The sequence below is a fragment of the Poecilia reticulata genome, linkage group LG9, assembly GCF_000633615.1.
Source record: "Poecilia reticulata strain Guanapo linkage group LG9, Guppy_female_1.0+MT, whole genome shotgun sequence".
In the NCBI taxonomy this organism is placed as follows: Eukaryota; Metazoa; Chordata; class Actinopteri; order Cyprinodontiformes; family Poeciliidae; genus Poecilia; species Poecilia reticulata.
The window spans coordinates 10,838,477-10,849,680 of record NC_024339.1 but is presented as its reverse complement, the minus strand read 5'-3'; the positions used below and the strand labels follow the sequence as shown (position 1 = coordinate 10,849,680).

At 40.3% G+C, this 11,204-nt stretch overlaps 1 protein-coding gene across 1 annotated transcript; it reads right to left on the bottom strand.

Moving 5' to 3' along the window:
* Positions 1–394: 394 nt before the first annotated feature.
* Positions 395–3,920, bottom strand: xbp1 (X-box binding protein 1). Its single transcript, XM_008417858.2, is given in 6 exon segments — positions 395–1,481; positions 2,431–2,538; positions 2,541–2,597; positions 2,697–2,813; positions 3,051–3,147; positions 3,552–3,920. Coding segments are annotated over 6 exon segments (1,188 nt in total). The 5' UTR covers positions 3,785–3,920; the 3' UTR covers positions 395–905.
* Positions 3,921–11,204: the final 7,284 nt, after the last annotated feature.

The window sequence follows — 11,204 nt, the reverse complement described above, 5'->3', positions numbered from 1 at the left end:
ATTTTAGAGGCCTTCCTGCAGACCAGAAGGCAGGAGAGACTTTAATCTCCATCTCAGGATTTGATTTGAAAAAAATTATTCAATCTAGACATTGTAACTGAAGGGAAAACATTTAAAATTGTATGGTTTTACTGCATTTCTAGTTCAACAAAATGGATTTTTTGTATAAAATTCTGTAATTTCAATTGCCAGTATTAGGTTAGCTGCCTGACTTTTTACCTAAAATGATTCAAAATACATGGTGGCTGAGTAGATGCATAACCAATGAATGTAAAGACTTACCTAGACATTAAAATTGATTTGAACACAGAATTGAGTGTTCTGAAGCAAAGAAAGTCCAAGAACTGTTAAAGATAAGCAGCAGACACATTTGAAAGGAAAATAGGAGACAAAATGCAATGCAAGATTATTTAATATCGAAATTAGATTACAAGGAGAGCGAGCAAAAATGTGAAGACAAGACATGTGGACATTAGACTCTGGCAAAATACACAAATAAATAAGTGTAATATTAACTAATGGGTCCCCATTTGCCCCCCTAAACAAATTTACAAATACTGGATCTGCCCAGATTTCATGTTGAATGAAGTGACTTCAGTGTCACTTCATTCACTGAAGTGAATCTTCAGTGAATGAAGATTCACTTCATTCACAGTGAATGACTGAATCTTTCACTCATTCACTGTTGAATGAGTGAAAGATTCATTGGGAATCTTAAATCCTCTGCATATTGAAGCTGTCATGATCTCTACCACACATCTTGGTAGTGGTACAGACCTGCTGTAAGATGATGGACTTCCATTTAGCTAGCTCAGAGGAGCACTATAACTGAAAATTTAACGCTACACATTAGCTTGTGTATTTACAATACGTCAACATATTAGACTTCTTGGGCAGAGTTTAATTCAGACACTGATCAGTTGGGGAAAGAGTTCACTGGCAAACATGTCGTCCCAGGAGCTGTGGGAACAGAGCGGGGAGGACATGTCGCTGAACGGGGACGGGGACCTTTCGTATCCAGAGTCGCTGTAGGTGTCCGCAAGGCAGGCTTCCTTCTCCAGGGTGCCGAGAGCAGGGGAAGAGGTGCTGGGGAAGAGGTCATCCACCTGACTCTGAGAGCTACAGGTGGGGATGACCACTTCCTCCGGCTCGTCTTTGACGTCGACCGTCTCCTCCCCGACGACGACGACCTCGGCGTCTGCGAAGGAGGCCTCGTTGTTCTCATTGCTGCCGCTCTCCAAGTCGCTGCATTGCTCGCTGCTCACCTCCTCCACTGGCTTGGTGTAGATGTGGTCAAAGTGGATCAGTTCATTAAGGGTCTCCAGCTTAACTGATGGGGCCCCCAGAGGCGCAGGTGGGGCGGCAGGTACTGGGTGCTCCCCTCCAGCCAGCAGAACCTGCGGCTCCGGGCACTCCTGCTCGCAAGACTTGAGGAACAGCTCTGGGTCAAGGATGTCCAGAATGCCCAGCAGCAGATCAGACTGTTGAAGGGAAGGTAGGAAGAGGATTAGTCTGGTAGCCCATCACCCAGAATTTAAAAACATAAATCTTGGGTCTTCATTGTTGAAGTAAGGTTCTGTCAAAAGATTCCAAGTAGCCTTGCATATTAAGCAACTGTTTTAGCATGAATCTAGCATAATTTCCCAAAGTCTGGAGCAAAAAGCTAGACAGAGAGGTGCCAAGACAACCGTCTCAAAAAGTCTAACCCCGGAAAGGCTAAAGAGTAGCCTCTAGGGCTAGCCTTTAGCTTTAGTCTCCAGGACCAACTAGCCAGGATTCAAACTGAAGAGCCATCTACTGCTGTGTAGTGCTTAAAAGATTATGGTTCATGTTATACACACAGTTCCTGTTTAGGCCACTTCAACTGAATTCTAGGTCATCAGCCTATAAAGTTTGGTTTGTTTGAGCAATGTGAATGCTCAGTCTGACCAAAAAAGTGAAATCTTGTTTGCCTAAAGACTGAAGTTTCGGTTCAGTTGAAGTGAACTCTGGCAAGGTTCGAATGCATGCGGACTGGAGACTGTTCCAAAACCAGGAAGTGAACTGCCGTGCAGGGCATTCTGGGTATATACAACCAAAACAAACCCAAGAGTGTAGGACTAGCAGGAGAAATGACTCTGGGTCTTTTACAAAAGACAAATCCTATAACCGCCAAAATCTGACATACATTTGTTTACATTATATGAAGGAGAAAGTTGCACCCAGCATCTTCAGAGGTCTACATGCCAATTTCCTCCAGGGGAGGAAATGACACCACAGGCAAGGGCGTGGGATGGAGCAAGTTTTTCAATTGGTTTGATATTTGAAAAAAACTGCACCTACTGAAGATGTTGCAACTTTGGTTCCCAAGCGTACCAAGTCTACCGGGTGTGAAAACATTCTAAAAATATCACCACCTCCTTAAAAGCAAAAATGTTGACCAAGTCTCACCTCATTGTCTGTAGAGTCAAGACAATCTGTATCCATTGAGAAGTCTTCAGATTTAGGGACTGCTGGGCCTGCACCTGCTGCGGAGGCACACGTAGCCTGAGTGCTGCGGACTCAGAAGACCCGACTCCCAAACCTGTGTCGTTCCCGGTGGATAACAGAGCCTGAACCTTAGAGAGAAAAAAGAACAAAAAAAAACATCAATTAAGTCTAATAACAGTAACAGTTCAATCCATCTTAAATAATCAGTTCTCCCTCATCATCCCTACCTTTGTTTTGGATTCCAGGGTGTCCAACCCAAGCCTCTGTCTCAATTCCTCATTTTCTGTCAGGAGGCCGCTCGTTTTTTCTCTGAGCATTCTGTTTTCGATGTGAAGTTTCTGGTTCTGTGAGAAAAGAGCAGATGGTTGCACATGAAACTTTGAACGGTTTATAGAGAAGTGAAGCATGAACTTTCCTGGGTGAGAAAGCAAATTATAGAAATGAAACAGAAAAGCTTCCCCACTTCTACATGTTGGGAGAGAGAGGGAAAAAAAAGAATTTTATCTAACAAAAAAGTGACGTGACTGAATTAATAATGAAGCATTAAATGCTTAATATTGGGTGTTAAACATGAAAATTACCTCCAGTTCCAATTCTACAACTTGTTGTTCCAGTTCCCCCATTTTGGCCTTTTTCCTGTCTCTTGCCGTCTGAGCTGCCACTCTGTTCTTGAGTTTCCTGAGGGGGAAAAAGGGCATAAGGTGTGAGGAAAAGAGGAATTAACAGTTTCCATGACGCTGACTCAGTCTGAGTGGGATCACCGGTCACGCTGCTGCCACGCAGGCAATGAGGAACCAGAGCAGCAGCAGATCCGGGATCAGCTGATTCACCAAGATAACAGTTTTATGAGGACGAGCAAAGTACGGAACAAGATAACAGTTAACCATTCTAAAAACGCAAATTAAACTCCCAAGATACACAACAACGAGCAGCATATTTAGCCATTTTGTGTTAAATGAAATTTAGTAAATCTTAGGGCGTGTCTCCGTTTAAATGCCCGGAACAATGGGTTCATTTAGCCTCGGCTAAAGCGTTTAGACAGAGATATATTTAGAAATGACTGTTTTATTACGTAAACTAACCTGCGAAGCGCTTTTTCTTCGGGACTCAAATGAGTGAGCCTCTGCCTTTTCCGTACCGGCGGCCCCACTGACGTGTTGGAGTCCGAGTCCGACGACACCTGGCTGGCCGCTGACGGTAAAACCAGAGATATCTGCCGGCTGTAGGCCGTCTGTGAGCCGCTTGATGAGCCGGACTGCTTCCCGGATATCAGGAGCACTTTGTGGCTTCCAGCTCCTGCTGTTACCACCACCATGTTTAGATTATTTCTTTTGGGGGCTGTATGTATTTTAAAAAAAAAGAATCACGGGGTATCCGTCCTGGATTCAGAAGAAACCTTCGGGTTTCCCTGCCGACCCGTTGCCTGACTCTTCGCAACTGCGTTACTGAAGTGGGTTGCAACGCCGATCTTTTCTACTATCGTGTAGACACCTCATTGGCTCGCAGAGGTACTGACGTAATCGGTTTGTGAGCTATGATTGGTGGAGGAGCTGATGTAAGTTTTCAACTGAAGTTCCACACAGACCATGCCAACTTGTCATCTGGGTTTTTTATCTTTATTTTTAGTGTAATACCAATATCACGTCACAAATTTGAGACTTAAAAATAATAACGAGTCCCACCGAGTCTTTATTAATGTCTGGTACTCGCAACTGTTTTTTTTTTCTTGTGAAAACAGGAAGCGTTTCCTTCCAGAAAGAAACATTCACCTACTTTAATCTCACTACGTGATCTTTAGAAAATGTTTCTCGTCTGGTACAGAATAACTTCCTCATTCTTTACGTTTTTTAACAAGTCATTCTAACTAACACATCAAGCTGTACGACTCTGTCCTCGGCCTTCCCTGAAATGACATTTCCTTCTTCCAGTAAGGTAAAAAAAAAAAAAAAAAAAAAAGTTGTACATTCACTTCTCATCCAAAAAATAAGACAGTATGGGCCGGATAGAAGCATATTTACAACAAATGAACTATAACGTTGAACAGTTATTAAAATTGCGTCCTTAGAAAGAAGATGTACAAACAGTAGAGTAATATGAAAGAAATTGCCCAAGTGTATTTTTGCACAGAAAACACCAACTTATAAGAAATAACAAAAATCATCAGTGTGCAAGTGACAGCAGGAACTTAAACCCTTACTGAGTCTGAGTTTATTGGCTACAGCGATGGTGAAAGTGTAACGAGGAGGAAGGATCAGCTATAGCACTCCTTTGTGCACCAAAAACGCAGCAGTATGAAGCGCTCCAGTTCTGCCACAGCTTCATACATGGGGTGGGAGACGTATTTACCCAAGAGAGACATCATTTTATCTGGAGTTCTTCTGTCTCCCAGCACCCATTCTGGGTCGAGGGGGCATAGGACGGAGCTGATTTTCCTAATGGGCTTATCTAATTGGTTTCTCTCAGCTGTAGAAAAGCTGCTGCTCCTACAAACTACACTATAAAAGATGGCTGATGCCATCACAGAGTCTTCATGGTTGCCCCTGCTCTCCCTGGAGGTACAAACTTAAAGTTTTCAAGTTTGGCTTGGTGATTTTGGAGTCATGTATTCACTTGTCCAAATTTTTTGCAACAAACTTCAAGCAAATTTCAACAAGCTTTTTCTTAAGCAGTTAGAAAATGAAGTGGCAGCCATTACCTTGACCATATTTTGCAACAGTAAGACTTTTTTTGTAAAAGATCTTTCTGCTTTACCAATCCTACAATTTAAGCAAAACTTCTAATATTTTTATAGAACATCACTTGAAATTAAAATGATATGACTAAGTACTAAATACTGTCAGAACAGCAGGTTTCTTGGCTCTTTTTTTGCATGTTGATGATTAAATATAAATAAATGTATGGTCTAATTTGTGTTTATTTCCTTGTTTATTCATGTATGTGTGGATAATGTCAAATGTTATCAAAGTCTCGTATGAATTTCACATCATTATAAGTATTTGAATCTATTTAGAGCAAGAAACTTACATTGGCATCTTTAATACTTAAAGTATATGCGAGTCTCTGTAAATATATAATAAAGCATATTTATTTAATATTTACTTAAATATTTGCAAAAATAGAATACAGTTTATCACAGCAAGAGGAAGTTTTCAATAAATGTAATGTCTTCATTTAAAGTAGCTTTTACGTACTTGACATTAAAAAAAAGCTGCACGGCTTTTGTTCGCTATTTTGAAAAAAACGATGCCTACCACATGACAGATCAGAGCAAAACCACCAGATGTGGTGCTAGCAGCAACCGATATCAAGAGAATAGTTCAACTACTCATTTTACTGCACATTCTGAATGGTAAGTCTGTAGTAAAAGATATGAGTTGATAAAACAGTGCAGAATGTACATTTACAACCTTTCATCTCGTGTTTTGCATTGTTTTAACAGACAGACGTGCCACCATTGAAGATAATCGTTGCCTCTTAAAGCACTCCAGCCTGTGATGGAGACAGCAAGTAGACAAGACACACTCTTCCTGAACCAATATGGGGTTTAACATGTTTGCAGCATTTGGGCACAGTTACTGCTTGTAGCAAAGGTTTGCATTTGAAATGCAAACCTTTGCTCCCTCACCCAGTCACTGCAGCAGCAGCTAGAGCAAATAGGCGTCTGTTTGCGAAGCCTTCCTGGCACTACAGAATCAACATAGGAGAAAGCGACACCATTAGTCTGTGTGGGAATGTTTAATGCAGCGGGAGGAGTACAGGATCTGAACACAGGATGTGCTTCATTTGATATGGAATGAGTCAGAGCAAATAGGGAAAACTCAAAAACTTTTTCAAAGTTTCTTTATGCACAGAAAGTGAAATAATTATTAATTTAATTAATCTTGTAATAAATCCTCCAGAGATTAAAATGAAAGAGAATGCTATTTCTGACTTTGACAGTCAGTCGGGAATGTCCCATCACGGGTGAGATAAGTGCCATAGTTTGCTTTCAGGGAAGTTACAAAACTATATTTATGTTGCACTCAAGTTACGTTCAATCCACAGTGGGATGGATGTGTGACGACAAGAAAAATAATATTTCTGCTGAGGGATTTTTTTCTAATGAGTCTCACATCGCTCTTTTCATAATCTGACACGATAAAAAACAAAAACACTGCATCAAAATGTGAAGGATGTGATCAGTTAAATATTGTGTAAAATGATCTTCTGTGCATTTGAAATGCAAATTATGTCCAAGCTGTTTCTCAACACTCACTAGCAGGGAGGCCCCGTGCGCTGACAGTGTTGCACCATGTTTTAGCCTACAGAGCACAGAGTTGTAAGTCCTTAATGAAAATCCTCTTACAACACGATTTGCTTACATGGGTGTAACAACACAATGCAAGTACAAACAATTACTGCTCACTGAATACAGCTCAGAGTGAAGAGATTAAAGTACTCGTTTGATGAGAGGGTCTTTGCTGTCCTGAGAGGTTTCTGCATCTAAAGTTTACTTTGGGAGAACTTAGAAATCGTCTGAAGCGAGACGTTTCTCTGGAAAAGGCAATGAACCTGGCCAAACCTTTTTTCTCTAATGCAACAGATCCAAATGAATGTCTCTTAAGGAGGCTCCAGACAGCAGCGTACTGATGTACTAGTTTACGTGTCTTAAAGGTCAGAGGTCAGAATTGGGGATTATGTTGTTTTGAGTGTTCTGGTTGCATATCACAAAAATAGGACTTGCCATTTGTTTTCATCCTTTCTACTATCACCAATGAAGGCTGATAATGTTTTTCATACAACAACATGTACCCTGCTGATTTATTCAGATATAAATCATCAAATGTGCTCATTTATTTTAACCCAGAGGCCTTAGAGAGAGATCCTGTGCACAACTACACCTCTTGTCTGCCAGACTGCTCAGGCTATATTTAAAAACTCACACATGAATGCAAAGAGAAACAGACTCATAAATACAGACGCGGGGGTCCTCCCTGGAGCTCAGTGTTGCTCTCTGTGATTAAGGTGGGTGGAGCCCCAAAAAAACCCACCAAGAAGCTCCTCAGGTCACATAAAGGGCCTTTTTTTTCTCCAGATGTGGACTGCGTGTCGTAATAGATTATAGTGTTACAGACTAAAACCAAAAAGCTGACTTTGGTTCACTTGTTTCAAAGAACACGTAGCATCGTTGTCTCTCAAGAGCTTTCTTTGATGTTTAACCCCAAGTTCAGATATAAAATGCAGTAAAAGTTGGAGAAATTAGCTGATTACTTGCACTTCTGACACTTTCTGTCTATCTTTAAAGTCTGATCATTCAGATCACCACCCAAAGTGGTTATTACCACTGGTTTCGCAACTTCCTGAAGTTGCAACACCAAGTTTTGCATAAGTTTTCAGGGACCTACTGAAAAAAGCTCCAACAGAATTAACAGTGAATAATCAATTTTTTGTAGAAAGTTCTCCTCAATAGTGAGATCCACACACCTACCACACCTGCACAATACAATTTTTTTTAAAAAAACAGAACCTGCCAGACAACATAAAGTGGCTCTAAATACCCAAACAAGCAATGGATTATGTGTTGACTGCATGAACTTCATAAACATTTTAGAATCAAAGTAGTCAACATCTATCTGTCTGGAAAGGATGACAAAGCAATTTCTGAGGCTTAATGTCTGTGCACTGTGGAACAGACATGGATCCACTGTATACATCTGGATGATTAATTAAAGCACATCAACATGTCCACATCTGTTTGGCTCAAAAATAAAAAAATAAAGATTTTAGAGTTAAGTCCAACCGAGATGCAGTGGAGTTACCCAAAACAACTTATAAAACCCTCCATTTGGGCTGAAATAAAAGAATTCACAACAGAAGAGTGAGAACACTTATCCAGAGATGTAAGCATTGTTGCTTATCTTCTTTAAATATTCATGTTTTGTTGCATCAGTTGTCGTTTTTGTGGGAAAGGCATGGTGTATACAGTGAAGGTAAGACATGCAGTGTAAACAGTAGCACCCGTGTGTGCTCGTCAGGGTGGGCGCTCCAGTAAACAGTGTTGTTATGGGGAAAATCCTGGGTGAACAAAAGGGGTGAGCAGGGTCACACCCTGGGACAGCAGCCAGCTGCAGAAGGCTGTTTGTGGTCGTGTTTACCTTCTTCCCATCACATTAGAAGCCCTTTCTCTCTTTTGCTGCTGCTACTTCTGTATTCATGCTGCTTCATTGTCATTCCCTCTTTGCCAGACCTATGCTGTTGCATTCTTACTGAATCTTTAGCTGCGTTGCCACTTTGAGCTGTTTGATACATCTGCCAGCAGCTGGCTCCGTATCTGAGCATGTGTGGAAGCAAACGCAGAGATAACATGAGTTAGCTGCTTTGCATGCACAAGAGAAGAGGAGAAAAAGATAGAAAAGATGTCAAAGATCACTCTTTTCTTTGCTACATCACTAAAAAAAAAAAAGAGAACACATCGACTAAATCTTCTAAAACACGGTCTGTGATGTGATGTTTCTATATAATTATCTTAAGAGTCTCTGCAGACGTGTTTGTCCACTCAGATGAAGCATTCTTTGTAGGAACCGAGCTGACACCGCAGTCTTTTTGTCCTGCTGTCACCACATTGCCAGACGAACAATAATCCTGTTTACCACTGAGCTGCACAGCTGGGAACTTATCAAACAGTAGAGTGTAACATTATCTCAGTGAGACAGAGCTTTTCACACACACCAGCAAGGTTATTGCTGCATACTTGCCATTTTTTCCAGCTTTACTTTGCTGTGTAATATAAAATAAGTTCTGCCATGTTAAACTGAAACCATGAAATATGTAACACATCATCTCATGTGTGCATTTAGGAGCGAGGAGGAAGACTGCGTCTTTGCTGGGACAGCTCTGACTCGCTTCATAATGATGCAACTTCGATCTGTTGCAACACAGATGCAACAAGGCAACTGTCCAGCCTGCGAAGTGATGAAACCTGCATTAATCTTACACTCACTATAACCGTCTTTTTCTGTCATGACTTCCGTTTTTTCTAGCGCCGTTCAGCTCAGAGAAGCGTGGTTTATAAACAGACCATACAGCAAGAATGCAGAAAAGCATGACAATACTTTTTACTTGATTTACTCCATAAAGTCCTGCATGGTTGGCGTCTGACCTTACAGAAGTCATGGGTGACACCGCCACCTGCTGTCTATAACCGCACATTACATCCCCTCTGGAGCTTTAAAGTTTCAAACTAGAGCAAAATGTTTCGCCATGTATGTTTAACAAACTTTGCTTATGATTTTCTTTTTCTTTTTTGAATTTTATTTTTTATGCTCTTTCTCTCCATGTTAATCCAAACGGCATAAAATATGACCAAGTTGTCTATTTTGATTAATTTAAACTTATCTTGTTTTCATGCTTTTTTCATAGTAAAAAACAACATTATTAATTCTAATAATTATTACCTATTTAGTTGTGCAGATTTTAATTATTATAGTCATCTAAAAACACTGAAGTTGTGTTGAAGTTTGCATCAATATTACTAACATAATAAGCTTGACACTTCAGTTTCAGATTCCCTCCTGATATTTTACTTTATTTTGAGTTTCTCAGCTTTACCATTGGATAAACATTTTACTTTGCTTTGCTCCCAAATGATATTTTTTTCCCCGTTTTTTAATTTAGAAAACAACACAGATAATTTAGTTTTTTGTGTCTGTGTTTCTATTTATCATCTAAATATCATTAAAGTATTTTTATAAACTACATCTGAATTCTGTCCAAGGTTTTAACAAAACATTTAAAACAAAAACACCCAAAGACCAGGAGTTTGTTGATCTGTCATACTTAAGTGGGAAGAGTGATACACTGTGTTTACTTTGTATTGCATTAATACCAAAATATTCAGTATCACACTCCTTTAGTAACATTTTTCCCTTTATACATACTGTTTGACGTTTTCTCCCGTCGGAGAAAACAGAGAAAACTTTTTCTTAAAGTAAAAAAAATTCTAAATAATTTTTCTCTTTGCATGAGAAACGTAAAATCTGGGATAATCTGTCTGTCCTGTCGGGGTTATGAATCAATTTGAGCATCACTCCAAGCCGGTAACGTGTTTAAGTCTGGTTTCAAAGCTCAAGTCTGAACTTTTAGTGATTACTTGTGTCTGCGTCTGCAAGTGTGTGTTTACGAATGTACAAACAGTATACACAACATCAGCAGACATCAAAAAGTGAGTCCCACGGAGACGAAGGCGGCTCAAACAGGAGGACGATCTGTCTCCAGACATGGTGAACCACATTTCTCTCTCCCTGACCAAATTCTCCCATCATTCCTCTCTCCGTCTTTTCATTCTGACTGCCACCCGACCGTGTGGCAGCACATGGGGCAGATTGTTGTACTGCATGTCAGTGTGTCCTCTCACGCAAGGCCGGTATGAGTGATGTGCAGAGTGGCTTTTTCATTTGAGGACTTGGATGTTTAGGATTTGGCTCTGTGACGCATCGTTTCCCTTCACCGGAGAGACAATCTGACCAGGCAGTGGCAGACAACAGGACACAGCAGCTGGCAATTTAGACCACAAAATGTCATCATTTTTCACAGTTTGATCATTTTTCATAAGAAGAGAGGAACTGCATCTTTCATTACTGCAAAACATGTCAACATGTGTTAAATCTATACTTTTGCTTGGCTCAGAAAACTAAACAAAATAAATCTTGAGCAACATTTATTTGTGTTGCGTTTTCATCCAACAAATTAATTTTGTT